Genomic DNA, 16,936 nt, shown 5'->3' on the forward strand with positions numbered 1-16,936 from the left:
TTGGCTTCACTTGGTGTGTCCAACTGGCGCCGGTTAGCACGAGAAATAAATTACTGGCGCGCTTTGATAAACTCGGCAGAAATCGCGTAAGCGGTTATCGCGCCAATTAAGGAGCAGAAGAAGCGAGTGAATACTTACCTCTACTTTCATTTAGATAAAATTAGAAAAAATAGGTTATCTGTAAAGTCGGTTTACTGACAATAGTTGAATGTGACAACGTCATAAGAAAATACTGATGGAATGGTTGCATTTTTCAAAAGAAAATTTTAATTTTATTTGTTTGATAGATATTTTGTATGGATATAGAGAAGGAGGTAAATGGAATCGCATTGGAATTGGTCAAGTTACATTTATTTGTACGCATAAATACAATTATGCCAATTTTTTGTTTGTTTTTACAATGTACATGTTAACACGAAACAAATTCAAAATGCACAAAAATAAATATCGTGTCCCACGCTTTTTGCTGACACAACGTCGGCAAGCACAAATTCCTTAGAATCAAATTGCATTCGCGTCCGTAGGTAATGCACTCGCGCTTGCCCTTGAAACGGTAGCAGAGGTAACGACTTCGCGCTAATAAAGCTTTAGCTTTAGTTTTAGTTTTAAAAAAATAAAATTGTCTCTTCGTTTTAGACAGTCAAATAATAAAGAGGCATAGCTTCCTAAAAAAAATTTATTTTATTTTATTTTTTTTATTTTTATTTATTTTATTTCAAAAACTTTCGGAGTTTTAACTTACATACATACATAGTTTTTACAAGTATGGATGTGCGTTGAGCAATTGTTTTACAACTTTTATTATTTTATAATAATGCATTTTGTGTTGAAATTATTTCTTTCAGCAAGTAAACTGAATAAAAGTTGTTGTTCAATTAGTTACTTAATTATTTTTGCAAATTTAATTGTAATTTGTTGTAAAAAAGTTATAATTTTGAATAATTTATCATAAGAATAAACTGTGATTAAATTATTATTTATAAATCTTAAATTTAAAATTTAAAATTTGGTAACATTAAAATTTTGGCTTTTAAAAAGCCACATTGAGCAGGGCGAATTAGGAGAAAATTGTTCCCTTTGACGACTGGCTTGTCCAACCTGTCATTTCAGACATGTTGTTATGATATGTGGAAGATTTAACATTTATGTTTTAATTTTTTGAAATCATAGCTACGCTCGATAATTATTTCAATCGAATAGTAAAGCCATTGATTTTGTAGTCATCGTGAAATATGTAATTCTGTTAACTTATTGTTGTATAGTTTTGTCAATTATAGCATAACTTACAATCGCTGCAATAGCGGATCGATGTTATTTATTTAAATGATGAAAGCACGAATATTCGACAATAGATATATCACTGAACATATGTATATTTAATATCGAAAGAATCATTACCTTTATCGCCTTCATACTTAACGAAAACGTTTAAATGTATAGATTATTATTTTAGATGAATCAGTGTGAAGTTGTTTAGTATCGAAATATCGAAAAAATGGGCACTGATTCCTTATTGGGTGAAATTGAATTAGTCTAGTATTATTATATAGCAGGGAGGAGAGAGACAGATACCGAACGTTGCCGAACGCGGAGGCCGATTGCGCCCCTTTGTCGCTCTTTCCGCGCTCTCGCTTGCACTTCAAGCCTTAAATGGAATGCCTCAGAGCAAGGTAACGCCGCATGAGTCATGTTTTTTGGTGCGTGCAGCCGGCTCCATCGAGTTATAAGACGTTGTCACGTCAAAAATCTGTTATTTTTGCTTAAAAAAATTAACAACTAAAATTAACTAAGTTTACACTTTTTAAAAATTGTTAATTTGCTATTCATGCTTATGATTCTTACCTCTGAGTTCTACTGAAGAGAAAAAAATAATATAGTTTATATACTTTTATAACTTTTTTATTTTCTAATTGTGTTTTGTATCCAATTTAAAAAATACCCCACACGAGTATATACACCAGGAAATCCTTCCTGACCGCAAGGCTCTGGTCCAAGAGAAACTACACCAACCAGAAAGTATGATTCCAATGCATTGTACCATTGTGGAAACATAAGAGGTCCACCGGAATCACCACGACAAGTATCCTCACCTTTCTCGCCAACAGCGCACATGTGAGTGTCTCCCAATTCAATATTTGCATAAGTGTGGTATTTATATTTACATATATTCAGATTTTGCCCCTTTACCAATGCTTTCAGTTTTATTTTACTATTATTACTTGTTTCAGTAGCTCCCCATCCAGCAATGTCCATAGTCGCATTTTCAAAGTTGTTTAACTGTAAATTTCTATCGACAGGTAAGCAAATCGGCTTAACAAAATCGTTGAAATTAACTTTTTCTCGAAGGCGTAGTAATGCTATATCATTTTCTTGAGTTCTTACATTGTATAGCGGAGAGCATATTTGTTCCACAACATCTATATCGATGTGCGGGTCTGCACACAACGAATTTCCTCGTCTATCAGTTTGACAATCTCTTTCTGTCTCTTGATTCCATTCACCCAATCGAACTCCAGTCACATGCCAACTTGAAGGAAGGATCCGCTCGCTAATACAATGTGCTGCCGTGAGAACGTAACGTTCGTTTATGAGACTACCGCCACAATGAAGGCCTGTCTTTCCGTTACCTACAATGAAAGAAATGTTGTTTCAAAAGTAAATGTATTTTAAGTACATATAGAAGAATTTGTTGCATTTTTATTCAAATAAAACGTCTCACAATAATTCCTCTAGCGACTTTTGTCTCGCCTTATTCTGTCTTGTCATCACGTTTCAAGGGGTTAGGGGTAGTAGAATTTTCACAAAATTGGGGTTTTTTTTGCATTTTCCTAAAGTATAATATCCTAAAAACCTTGTGTGAAAATTTGAAGTGAATCTGACAAATACTTTTCGACTTATTCAACAATTAACAAAGGGCGCTCGGGCGCTAGTTAAGGAATGAATTCATTCACAAATAATATGATAAATAAAAATAGTTAAGTAAATTCTAAGTATAATCATGCAGGGCGGAACAAATCCAAACATACATATGTATTTTAAGAATAACTAATGATAAACATTTGTTAATAATAACAAAAGATAAACATGTTTTTCCTAAACAGCAAACAAAGAAACTAATATACAAGTCGTGTACCTAAAACGGCAAGATGCGGTATAAGTGTCAATACGACTGTCAAATATGTTGGCAGTCAGTCCAGTATTAACATAGTGTTATGAACTACCCTAAAATTAAATTCATAAAAATAATTTTTTATATATTTTCCAAAGACAAGCAAATCTTTAACTATCTTCCAAGTCTTTAACCTGGCGGTCCTGCCAGGAGTATCATATACATTGATGCTCCAGTGAGCGGATCAAAAAATAGTCATGCTTGTCGCAGCAAAGACATACATACATAATCCTTCATAATAAAGGATAAAACCTTATGTAAAAAAAAGGCTGTAAGGAAAAGAAGTGAAAATACAGTGAACAAAGAAATAAAAAATTTAGTGATAGAAAAACTATTCGTGTTTCTTCCATTAAAAAAATAAACACAGTGATCTAATTCTCATAGAAAGGAGCAGATGAGAAAATATTTGGAGAAACGTAATAAACTTAATACACGAAGAAATTTGGACACCATTGACGTTATGGAACAAATCGACGTGAACACCATGATTCAGCAGAAATACAACCACCATCATAATAACCAAAACCAGAACCCATGGACAAAAGCGACCAGCAGCATGGGTCTCAAGGTTGTCCAAATAAACCTGCAGCACTCGCGGACTGCAACGCACAACCTAACCGTTCTCCTGGCGGAGGAGGACGTCGACATCGCTTTAATTCAGGAGCCCTGGGTGCGGAGCACCGAGGTGAAGGGGTTCACTGGGAACAACCATAACCTTTTCTACAAACGGACTGAAGGTAACCCCAGATCTTGTATTGTAGCAAAGAAACATTTGAATATATTTTTAATCCCATCATATTGTTCACAGGATGTGACGGCTGTGGAGGTAGAAGCCGCTGACGGTGTCGGCATCACACTGGCTTCCATCTACATGGCACATGATCGGTCAGCACCACCCGAGGAGGCTCGTCGGCTGGTGTGTGAAGCCAGAAACAAGAACCTGCTGCTCGGATGCGATGCCAACGCGAGGCATGCGCTGTGGGGAAGCTCCGAGACAAACGACCGAGGTGAGTCTTTATAAAATTTTATTATTAATACTAACTTATCGGTATGTAACAGGGGTAACACTCTCACTTTCACCTTTCCTAGTACGGAGTACTTCAGAGGATGGGAGGAAGTGATTGATGTTACTCTACTGTCTGAAAATAGCTTAGTAAGGGTAGAGAATTGGAGGGTATCCAATAAAAGGTCCTTTTCTGATCATAGTTGGATCCTCTACGATTTGGATCTTAAGGTAGATCCACCCCCACCGTATCGAAATCCTCTAAGAACCAACTGGAAGAGGTTCAAAAATGCAGTAAACAAGAGGATAGGAGGGACTCCTATCCCTCAAATCACTCTCACGGAAAGCCTTGAGAGTAGGGTCATAACACTGGAAAAGGCATTTAGTAGGGCCTACAAAACGTCCTACCCCATAAAATTTAGCAAAAAAACTCACCCTCCTTGGTGGAGCAGTGAGCTCTTAAAACTAAGGGAAAAATCTAGATCAACGTTTAACCTCAGCTACTCGACGGGAAATTGGGAATTGTATAGAGAAAGTCGGAGACAGTACAAGAAGGCAATCATAGCCGCCAAAAAAGAGAGCTGGAGGGAATTCTGTTCGTCAATCGAATCCACTAGGGATTCTGCTAGGCTTAGCCGGATTCTTTCCAAAGACCACTCTATGGCTTCTTGGGTCAAGAAACCTGATGGAACTTGGACTGCTACAGCAGAAGAATCGCTAGAGCTTCTGCTAAACACGCATTTTCCGGGATGCAGCGCTTGCGAAAGTGAGAGGGGAAACATTAGGCGGAGCCAATATAATCCACAGCATCTTGCAAATGAAATCATTACCAAAGAAAAAGTTGCATGGGCAATCAAATCTTTCTCATCCTTTAAATCTCCGAGGTCAGATGGGATCATTCCAAAGATGTTACAGGAAACCTTTCTTTCGGATAGCCAAGCCGCAATCCAGGCGCTGGACGCGACTATAACAACCTCTAAAGTGGTGGAGCAAAGTAGGAATAGCCTCACCAACTTGAGTGAACACCATAGAGTAACCTTGATTTGGGTCCCGGGACACCGGAACATAGAAGGTAACGAAAAAGCTGATGAACTGGCAAGAGGGGGATCTGCCATGAATAGCGCTCTTGCAGTACCAGTATTCACTCCACTAGGTGCGGTCAAGAATGCAATTTCCCTAAAATACCTTCGAATTGCAGATTGTAGATGGAGAGACCAGACGAAATGCAAAATCAGCAAAACGTTATGGCCCACTTACAACCTCAAGCAATCGTTGAAATGTTTTTTTTTTTTTTTTTTTTTTGTTTTTTTTTTTTTTGTCGGGACAACTAGCAAGTGCAGCACGCAGACATTAATTGAGTACACTTGGATTCCCTTTTAATTTTCTTTAAATCTACCCGATCTCCGCAGAAATCTGAGTAAATCTTGTGGTGCCAAGGAGCCAAGATGGTCGCTTCTTAACACATCAGTGCCAAAGACCTCAAACCTGATTCGAGCGAAGACGGGGCAGACACACAGGAAGTGGCCCGCCGTCTTATCCTCCTCTACACAAGCTGGGCAGAGTACACTGTCTGAGATGCCCAACCTTTCCATGTGCTTTGCCCACAGAAAGTGGCCCGTCATCAGTCCAACCAGCCGTCTGCACTCCCCTCTCCTTAATGACAGAGGGGTTTGCGACAGTCGATCGGACATGACAGGTAACATCAGTTTTGTCCATCTGCAGCCTCTCTCAGCCTGCCAAGCTCGCTTGTTGGTAGTAGTTACCCATGTGCTAACCGTGGCCGTGATGGCCGCAGAGGGGAGTGGCAAAGCGGGCTCTGGGCCAAAGAAGTTGGCCTCAGAGCCCATCTTAGCTAAGGAGTCAGAGGTCTCGTTACCCGCGATACCCACGTGTCCCGGGACCCATGTTAGCATCAGGCTATTATGTCTGCCGACATAGTTCAGCCTGGATTTACAGGACTTCACTACCCCTGATGTGGTTTGAGGGCTGTCTAAGGCCATAAGCGCTGCTTGGCTGTCGCTGCAGACACATATGGATCTGCCTCTCCATCGTTTTTCCACAACAAAGTTCATCGCTTCTTGAACTGCATACACCTCCGCTTGAAACACAGATGCATGCATTCCAAGAGCAAAGTGCAGTTTTGTCCCGCTGGATTCCACATAGACCCCAGAGCCGGAGCCATGCTCGGTCTTGGAGCCATCCGTAAAAATGCGAAAACAGTGTTTGCCGGGCTCATTTTCTGGGTCTCCCCTCAACTGAGCCTCTGGTAGCACTACACTGTATCTTTTTTCAAGTACGACCCTTGATGGCATGGAGTCAAGGGGCATGGAGAGAATCGTTGGATCGATGTCCATGCCTTCTCTGTGTTCCAATGCCGGACAAGGGCCGTACCAGTTCCCACTGTGTTTCAGTCTGCAGATGGCCTTCAAGGCCTCTCCTCGGATGAAAGCATCAAGTGGTGGTAAACCAATCAGAGCATCTAGTGCCGGGCCTGAAGTAGTCGGAAAAGCTCCGGTGCAACAGATGGCCACAGTGCGTTGTAGTCTTGATAAGGTCCTCCTGACTCCCACTAGGGAAAGTCTGCTCATCCAGACCACTGATGCATAGGTGATAATGGGTCTTATCATAGCCGTGTAGATCCATAGGACCTTGCTAGGAGAGAGACCCCACGTTTTCCCAAAGACACCTTTGCACTGCCAGAAAGCTGTCAGCGCTTTTGATGCCTTTGTTTCAACGTGTGATTTCCATAGGAGCTTGCTATCGAGGATTACTCCAAGATATTTAATTTCCTTGGATAGCTGGATTGTGACTCCTTTTAGCTTTGGCAGAACGAGTCCATCAAGCTTCCTCCTTCTGGTAAAGAGGACAATACCAGTCTTGGCGGGATTGCCGACAGCCCGTTCGCACAGCACCAAGTGTCAATCCGATCCAGAGTTTTCTGCACTTTCCTGCAGATGTTCATAAGCGAAGAGCGTGTTATCAAACAAGCAACATCGTCCGCATATGCTTGTGCGTAGACTCCCGAATCGTTTAAGGTGGTGAGTAGAGGATCGATTACCATGCACCAGAGTAACGGAGACAGCACACCGCCTTGGGGGCAGCCTCTGTTAACCCCAGATGACACCAGCAGACCTTCCTCTGCTCGCACCGAAACGATTCTTTGGGCCAGCATCGAACGAATCCAATTTACTAGCACCCGGTCTACGCCGTGCCTACACATACTATCAAAAGTGGCATTATCAAACGCCCCCTCTATGTCTAAAAAGATACCCATAGCGTAGTCCCGATCGTTGACATTAATAAACATGAAACGACGGGACACCTGCAGACTTACGGCAGTCATAACTGGCTTCTGGTCTATCGGAGAACAAACCGCCAAAATGGGCATCCCTCGCAACACATACTGTCATAGTTGTAAACAACCGGAGGAAAAAGAAACAATCTTCCATTTCCTCTGTGAATGCCCTGCCCTATGGAAGGACAGAATGTTAACCCTGGGCAAACCGCTGTTCGAGAGTCTCGAGCAACTATCTGGCGTAGACGTCAACAACCTAATAAGGTTCCTAAACCGCACAGACTGGATATAGTCCTGCTGCAAATAACTGTTAAACTATTTGGTAACGAGGATGTGGCAACAAAATGGTGCGGAAGCGCTAGTTGGATTCTGGATGAATCACCACTCTAACCAACCAACCAACCAACCCATGGACATGACGTCTGGAAACACAACATTCAGGCAACCAACTCAGCATCAAAACAACTACTATGACGTGAATAGAAACAATAAAAATTATAAAAGACCACGAGCTAACAGTGGCCAGTTCACCAATCAATACCAACAACCAAAACTCATGCTAAACAACAACTTAACATCCGAGGAAGACAACTTTAGCACAATTGTAGAGACAGACTCAAAAACAGAAATGGAAAAAAGAGTAGAAGAAATTCTTATCAGCAATTGTCCGAACTGTAAACGACTCATGATAGATAACGAAAGTTGTCTGAATACACCAATGTTAAAACAAATGTGAATAAAATACAATATCAACAAAATACGGACACCAATATATAGATCAAAGGCAAACGGCCAGGTAGAACGAACGCACAATTCCATATCAGAATTGGCAAGAATATTAAAAATAAAGCATTCAACATCAGCAGCCGAGGAGCTATTTGTAACTATGAAGGAATTGAACAACACAACCCATATCGTCACAGAAAAAAAACCAAAGGATATACATTTTAACCTGATAACATACAGCAAGGAAGACATAGTAAAAAAATTAAAAGACGCATCGGAGAAAACATTTCAAAGTCTAAATTGGGGAACTAGACACCGAACTTTCAAACAAGGAGACCAGATATTGGTGTTAAGAACTAACATCAGAAGTAAAAGCGACAGTCGTTACAAAAAGTACGTAGTGCAGGAAGATCGTGAGGACACGATTTTGACTAAGGAGGGAAAAGTTATTCACAAAGACAATGTAAACAATTACACAGTTACAGGAGACGACAATGAATTACCTGATATTACTAGCCATAGTCTATTATAATCGCAATTCAAGCAGAAGGAGACACCAAAATAACAACCATAACTAACAGGAAATATTTATATTCTAACTAGAACCGACGATGCATATTTATTTCACGAAGTCACATTTTTATTCTACGTAAGTAATTGTTTTTTAAAGGTGGTTTTAAAATTAATAAAAAAAAGATGTAAAAGTATTTATTAATCAATAATATATTCTCCTTCATTATTTACAATGTCTTCCCAACGTTTAGGCAAATTTTTAATTCCCTGCTCAAAAAATTATTTGTCTTTGGAGCCCAAATACGCTTCAATATCCCTTTTTGTAGCTTCTTTTGAGGAGTAGTTCTTGTTACTCATAAGGGATTGAAGTCCACGGAAAAGGTGATAATCACAAGGTGCAATATCCGGAGAGTATGGTGGATGCGGCATTAGCTCCTATACGTCGCACTTACCACTTCGGAATTTTGAAAACCACTTTTGCGCAGTCCTTACACTCACGGTATCCTCTCCGTGAACTATGTTTAATTCTGCAGCAGCAGTTGTTGCATTTTTACCGCTTTTGTAAAAAAATACAAAATATGACTCTTATACGCGTTCGATTTATTTTTTAACAATTTATTTTTTAACAACACGTGCTTCTATCCGGGATTAAAATCACTTGTTGAATGCACAATATATCAAAGAAAATATAAATAGTTCCGCTATATTCCGCGAATAATTTTGGGTAAAATACGCACGAACTTATGGACTGACCTGATATTTAAATTCACACCACTTAGAACTAAGCATGTAAAAATTTTTCACCGATAAGGAAATTGCCCTTTGCAACAATATTTACACTAGAGTGAATAACTGTGAAAATTATTTAGGCAATAACAAGGAACAAACATTAATTCGGTATAAATCGGGACAATTTAATTTAGGAAGGGGACGTTGTATTGGAAAAACGGAGCTGTTATAAGACGCAAAACAAAAAGATTTGATATACATAACATTAGTTTTCAGTAGCTCTTCATAACCGCATGTTACATCTATTAAATTTTTAGGTTTTAAAACCGTTTGTGTTTATACCGAAAACGTCGACAGCGATTGCTTCCTACAGGATTCTAGACGAACAATTGCAAAGAGCAATCAAGGTTTAGAACTCTACTGCCTTTAACATTAGATTCATAAATATTGTTACATATATGTACATATGTAACTTTTTAAAGTATAGTTCAGAAAGTTCAACCAGCGAACATATAAAATATAGAGTTGCTCTCAAAATTGAGGAAATACCTGACTTTTGAAGACTGAAATGTGGAAAAATTAAAATCTAATATATTATTAAGGGGTAACATCACTGTACACGCGTAAAATAAACACGATTTTTAAAGAATTTTTTTGTAAGAAGGAAAGGGGAAACAATCACTCTGATTTGGGAAGTTATTACTTATATACTAAAATACAAAACTACAAAGTTTGATCGAAAAATTTTACAAAATGCCGGCATTGGAGACATTTTTGTAATGTGGTTTCTCTTGAAGGAGCTCCGCGGCACGCAGCACAGAGGGTGCAAATTTTAATCCGGAACAAAGAAACATTTTTTTTCTTAATCTAGATAAGAATAGCTAGAGAAACACGTAGGGGATTTAAAAAATATTTATTTTTGTGGAATTAGCAAGCAATTGAAGGAAAAAACTCTATTTTGGACTAAAAAAACGGCACTTAAATAATTATAACAATCGTTTAAATTAATCTATCGAAAATCCCCTACGCTCTTCTCTTAAGAAGGTTATTATACAGACGTAGTGAAAAACCTGATTAAAAATATTTAAAATTGTTTGAGTTATACTGCGTGCCAATTTCAGAAAACGTGTTTTAAGAAAAACGGGTTTAAAGTTTGGAAATTTGGAGAAGTCGTTAGGTAGCACTCACTAACGCTTGGTTAAAAGCTTAAAATATTTATCAAATAGACTTCGGTAACGTATAAAACTTTTTGTTCTGTATTTTAAAAGGTTCAAAGAATCAATTTTTTGAAATTTCTACAGTGGTGTTACCCCTTAAACGATTTACGATGTGACAGGAGGTTCTCCGAGTCAACAGTTTAGAAGAAAAATTTAATATTTTATTAAATTGCGCTACTTTTATTAATTGTGTATTCAATTTTGTGATTTTGTTTTCAAGACTTAAGGTAAGTTTTACCCATTATATTCTTTAATACTTAAACATTAAATATATAAATTGCCGCATCATACTTTCTGCAGTGATTCTGAGAAAAAACAGATAATTATATATTATACCAACTTTTTTCTATTTAAAATTCGCAATATTTACATCCGCGTTGAAAAATATGCAAACTATTTATTTCAAATAATAGGTTGGTTTAGATAAAATTTCATATAAAACCAACATGAAAACATGTAAAAATGTAATATATTAAAAATTTCGATATTTTTTCTCCTTCGGATTTTTATGCCCACAACTGCACTTTTAAATTTTATTATACATATAATTATTTTTCCACCGAAACTACCATACATTTTTTTCTGATTGATCGTGCTTTGGAAATTATATAATTGGATTTTTTTTATAATTTTCATCACAAACAGGTTTAACAATTGCATGCTGTTACATACACGCACCAACATTAGGGCGGGTCAGTTTTTTTCGACATCGTTCCTAGCATATTCGGATGTGAGGAAAAAAAGTCTACTAGAACATAGTGCTGAGAATCGGTCAGGTAGGTAAAGGTCAGATGTTGGCCACACCGCTGAAATCTTTACACCATGGATTTTTAAAAAGATCGATAAATTTACTTTTGGCCACGCGTTTGTATTTGGTCATAGGTTAGGTTAGATTAGGTTGAAGCGGTTGTCCACTGTAAGACACACTCAGACTCATGCCCCAGTGTGATGCCGCGTGGGGAACTAGCCCTTATTCCTTCTAAAGCCAATGTGTACTTTTCAAAAATTTTGTAAGATCCTTGATTTCGACAGCGTCGAGATCTTCTAATTCATTAAAGGATTGTCCACCCAAAATGGCGAGTCTACGTCTGGATAGAGCAGGACAGTGACACAGAAAGTGCGGTGCCCCATAATAACTGAAATCAGTGTGTGAAGATTGTGCTTATCTCTTCTTAGTAGAAGTTCCGTGCGTTTAGCATTGAGAGTCGGCGATTTTGCAAGTGGCTTCATTACGCCATCTTTCATTCGCTACTCTTACAATTTCCTCGCGGATACGTAGTTTACATGTTTGCAAGGGTATACCTATATCAATGTCTATGTATAGGTACCTATATCATTGGCTAGCTCATCGGCTCTGCAATTCCCCTCAATGTTAGGTAAAATGACTCAGCCAATTTGGACATAAGATTGCTATGAATTAGAAAAAGAAAAACAATCCGCCATAATTTGTTTCATTTTTTTTTTCGTTTGCAACCCGAAGTGTATACTCAATTTTGTAATTAAGTGTACTATATATTTTCTTTGCTTAGAAACCAAGTTGCAAGAAGACTGTATGTGGTACATGCGAGTAAATTTAAAATTATATATGTATGTATATGATTGGCGCTTACAGCCTTTATTGTGTTTTGGCTGAGCTCCTGTTCCTATTTGTGCCGTTTGTACAGATATTTGCACACAAATTTAGAGACCTACAGTTGGATGCCGATTTCGAACGGCTTTCCAAAAAGCTTTTTCCAAAATACTTCCGGAGGCTTGCCTGCTGAGTAGCGGCCACTATTAGAAAAATCTTTTTCTATAATTTAGTGTTTCATGCCCGGGATTTAGAACCCGTGCACTTCCGAGTGATAGACATGCACTAAACGATTTGGTGTACCAAGTGAACCTATAAATCAAGCACAGTATTACAACTGCTGACGTTTGACTACTGCGAAATACCGTTAGATGGAATAATATTTTGATGCATATTTATGTTCGCGCAAAGTACAGTCTTCACTTGAGTTATTAGAAAACCTTGGATTACTAGACCAAATACGGTTGCTTCAATAACCATTTTCTAAAATAAAAATTATTGTCTATAATCAAGTGACCCGGACTGTATATTGAAATTTCCCAATCAATACAATCAGAGTTTTTATAGCAGCCTAACTTTGTTTTGAGAAAATAAAGGGATAACTTGCCAGTTTTGTCAAGAGGTAGCAGCTAATGCACCTTGCATTAAAATAATATGCAATTCAAAAAAACCTTTTAATTTTTTACTTTTGTTTTGCAGACTTCTAATTTGAATATGTATGTATGCCTTGTTTCGCTTATTATTATTTTTATATGAAATCTAACAGTACCTACTTTCATTTCTATTTATGGCAATGAATACTGATCTTACCTTTGGAGTATATGATCAATGCAGTCCAAGGAAATTCATCAATATCAGTCACGCGTCCACCAGCAATACGTTTTATTAACGGAACGGGCCCACAATTCGGAGGTAAAGGCAGCTTTCCCCTGTCACTCTCTTGTGGATCAGGGCAGCATATCTATGAGTTAAAACATAAAAGTGTATTCATCTATAAGAATAATACCGGGAATATATACATACATAGGCCATATTCTAGACCTAATGTAAAATGTAATTATTTGATATTAAAAGCATTTTATTGAATCAAAACTATAAGTACTATAGTACAGGGTGCCGATAAGACCGTTGATTTATAAACTTTCTATAGATGGGAATATCCAGCAAAATAACAAACCTGATCAAAAATATCTACGCACTGTGTAAAAAAAATGTGTGTTGTCTTCACTTTATACCTAAAGGATTTGACCGACTATTTGGAAGGTGGACTATTGGTTGAGGGCATGAATATACGTTTTCTTCTTTATGCGGATGATATTGTTCTCCTGGCAGATAACCTTAAGGTCATGCAATCGATCTGAGTGGAATATGGAAGTTAGCACAAATAAATCGGAGATGATGGTCTTTAGAAGAGGTGAACGACTCTCCCAGGCAGAAAAATGGGGGTACCAAAGAGCAGAATTAAAGTGGTGGCAGAATATAAATATCTTGGTGTCATTCTCACACCCAAAATGACGTTCGACAAGCACTTAGAAGCCAGAAATAGTTCAGCAAAAGCTAGTATTAATTGCACAGGGAGCGAAGCCATTCATCTCACTAAAATCAAAATGGAAACTGTCCGAAGCTGTGTGCAGATCTACACAAACTTACGCCGCTCAAGTGGTAGGTTATTTGAGGAATAGATACATTTCAACGTTACTTCATTAAAACAATTCTCAAACTTCCCAAGGACACCCCTGAATATAAAATAAATTACGTACATACATATGCACATATATCTTCGAAATTAACCGATAGCAGAACCCCCACGTACATATACCAAGACAAAAGTGGAAGAAGAGACGAACTTTTGGTCTAATTTATTGAATATCAAAATCTTTACGTTCCATTTGGAATATAAAAACCAATGATAACAATAATCAAGTACCTACATAAATAAATAAGGACGACTATGACTGTTTAGTCAAAATAGCGGGCAAATTTCCTAGCGTACATTCAGATATGCGTCCGTAGGTATGTATATCATATTTGCGCTCATATATTATATTATATAGCGGATTTAAATGGGGTTTTGATATCAGTATTCAAAAATGGCGGCCGGAGTTGGTGTGTATTTCTGCTCTGAAAAAACTTCTCATAAAAAAACTATCTACCGTTTGGAAGCACACCCCAAATAGATTCCGTTCAGGCAAATGTGGGGCCTTTTTTACTCTCTTCAAAAGGTGAGGACGTGAGTTATTGAGTTGCTTTTTGCTTATCTCTCTGCACAAATTCGCCAAAATTGTTTACAATTGATTGTTACAAAAAAATTAAATTAAACCGTTCTTTTTTAATATATTTTTGTATTATTATTGTTATTAGGTGTGGTTGTCCAGCATGTTTGGCGGCTTTATCTACCTCTCTACAGAAGCTGTAAGTTACATTAGAGTATATTCCAGGTTAGTAAGAGGATAATTCAATATACTCGTACAATGAACTGTTAGAACTCCTGAGATGATTTTAAACTTCTTCTTATTCAATACCATATTGTCTTTAAATTGGTTTAGGTTAAAGCTACCTATCATTGATTGGGATTGCGATAAACCCGTTAGATTGCCTCAGTGTGATCTTATTTGTCTTTGTGTAGTACTTCCTGAATTAGAGAGAAGAAATTACTCTTTCCTAGACCACATCTAGCTCTGGGCTTATAAATGGAGTGGAAAACCACTTAGAATTTATAGAATTTGAAACTCATGAATTATGAATTGTTTTACATTACTTAAGTGGTTGTTGTACTGTACTCGTAAAACAAAAAAAAATGTTGTATTTTTTTTTTTTTTTTTTGTTATAATCATTTTATGAATTCATAGTTAGGTATTTATTTATCATATTTACGAAACTTTTACTTAGTATTACTTATTTACTTATAATTACTTGTGGTCTGAGCCTATATCTTGTTTTCTCGTCTACGAACGGTAAATGGTTTTCTATGAGAAAGTTTTTAATGATGGAATCGCACTCGAGCATTTGCCATTGGGTACCAAAACCCTTTCATTATTTAATGTCTGTAAGTCAAGTAATGTTGTATGAAATATTAAAATTTATATTATATCAAAATAACGATAAAATCAAGTTTTAAATAGGATAAAAGAGAATACTTAGTCCTGCCATAAGTTCTGTTACAAGTTAAGTCCGTTAAAGACATGAAATTATTATACTTTTTTTAACGAAGTTAGTTTTATTTAATCATGAGAATATTAAATTTTTTTTTTAATTCATTCGAAATGGTCACTATTTGCTTTTGCACAAGCCTTCAAACGATTAGGCCATTCAGCTATTGCAGCACGCACGGTTTCCATGGATATTGACTTTGCTGCTCGAACCAAAGATTATTTGAGACTCTCGAAATTTCTGTAAGGTCCTCCACGGGCCATGTTCTCCAAGTCTGCCCACCAACTGTAGTCCTATGGATTCAGATCTGGACTTCCAGACGGCCAATCTTCGACGGCTTTGAAGCCAGGAATTTTTTTTTGTTTTGCCACTACTGGGGAATTTTGCCCTTATGGGCTGGAGCGGAATCTTGCTGAAAGATCCAACGCACTCCATTGAAGAGAGTACTGCTAAACTGCTTCGCCACGCCTTTTAAGACATCCTCCTGGCACACTTTTGCCCTGGTCTTAACCTCTGAAGAGATGTTACGGCACTCACCACCAAACCATTATGGAGGCTGGATGGTGTCCACGCTGAATCCTTGGAACAACATTTTTTGCGCCTTCGGAAGTTCTAGCATAGATTTTGTCGTTTGCTTATTAAAAATTTCTTCATTAGGGAAAATTTTCTCATCTGTGAAAAGAATATTTTCATGGCCGTTGACCGCGTGCCACCAGACAAGCTGCTTGTACCTGTCGAGTATAATTTTCTTCAAGCGTTGTCAAAAGCGAGGTATAGAAGGCTTTCATGTGGAGATCATCTCTAATTAGTCTTGACATCGATCTGGTCGATATATTAATTTCCCTGAATTGAAAGATTTGTTGCAGAATTTTTGGCATAAGTATATCTGTCAAGCCACTTATTATACTTGTATACTACTTAGGCGGCCGCTGTAGCCGAATGTTTCGTACGTGACTACCATTCGGAATTCAGAGAGAGAATGTCGGTTCGAATCTCGGTGAAAGATCGAAATTAAGAAAAAGTTTTTTCTATTTCTGTCATGAAAAAGCTCCTCATAAAAAATATCTGCCGTTCGGAGTCGGCTTGAAACTGTAGGTCCCAAAAAGGATGTACGCGCCAATTATATACATATACATATATATAGGTATATATATACTTATACTACTACATATTTTAGTTTTTATTAAATTCAACGTTTTAATTTAATTTAGCTAAACGGAAATGTTGTCTTACCTGAGTAGAGTCTTTTCCGCACATACTTCTTGTTAAAAAGTTGTTTTCACTTTTCGATCGGTCATTTCTGGTTAACGGTAATAAAGTGTTGCATTTACTTATAGATATACACTTCCCTTTTATTCCATTTGGTGTTTCACATGTCTCATCTGTGCGAAATAAATAAAAATACATCTTACTCTCAGCTTGGTTTATAAATTTAAAAACAATTCCTTTCCAATTTCTTTCAGAGCGCGGTTCGTATAACCGTCCGTCTGAGCAGTTTATACGTAAAATGATATGTAGGGGGTATAGGGTATGTCTATTTTCATTATTAACGTGGGAAATCCCG

At 37.5% G+C, this 16,936-nt stretch overlaps 1 protein-coding gene across 1 annotated transcript in view; it reads right to left on the reverse strand.

Annotated features, from left to right (window-relative positions):
* Positions 1–1,644: 1,644 nt before the first annotated feature.
* Positions 1,645–16,936, reverse strand: part of LOC129248119 (serine protease easter-like) — a 31,469-nt gene continuing 16,177 nt past the window's right edge. Inside the window, exons 6-9 of the mRNA XM_054887557.1 lie at positions 16,606–16,754; positions 13,033–13,183; positions 1,843–2,627; positions 1,645–1,759 (exon numbers count right to left, since the gene is read on the reverse strand). Of these exons, the coding sequence (XP_054743532.1) occupies positions 1,900–2,627; positions 13,033–13,183; positions 16,606–16,754 (1,028 nt within the window). The 3' untranslated portion in view covers positions 1,645–1,759; positions 1,843–1,899. The remainder of the gene's footprint in view (positions 1,760–1,842; positions 2,628–13,032; positions 13,184–16,605; positions 16,755–16,936) is intronic.

Source organism: Anastrepha obliqua, chromosome 5 (genome assembly GCF_027943255.1).
Source record: "Anastrepha obliqua isolate idAnaObli1 chromosome 5, idAnaObli1_1.0, whole genome shotgun sequence".
Lineage (NCBI taxonomy): Eukaryota > Metazoa > Arthropoda > Insecta > Diptera > Tephritidae > Anastrepha > Anastrepha obliqua.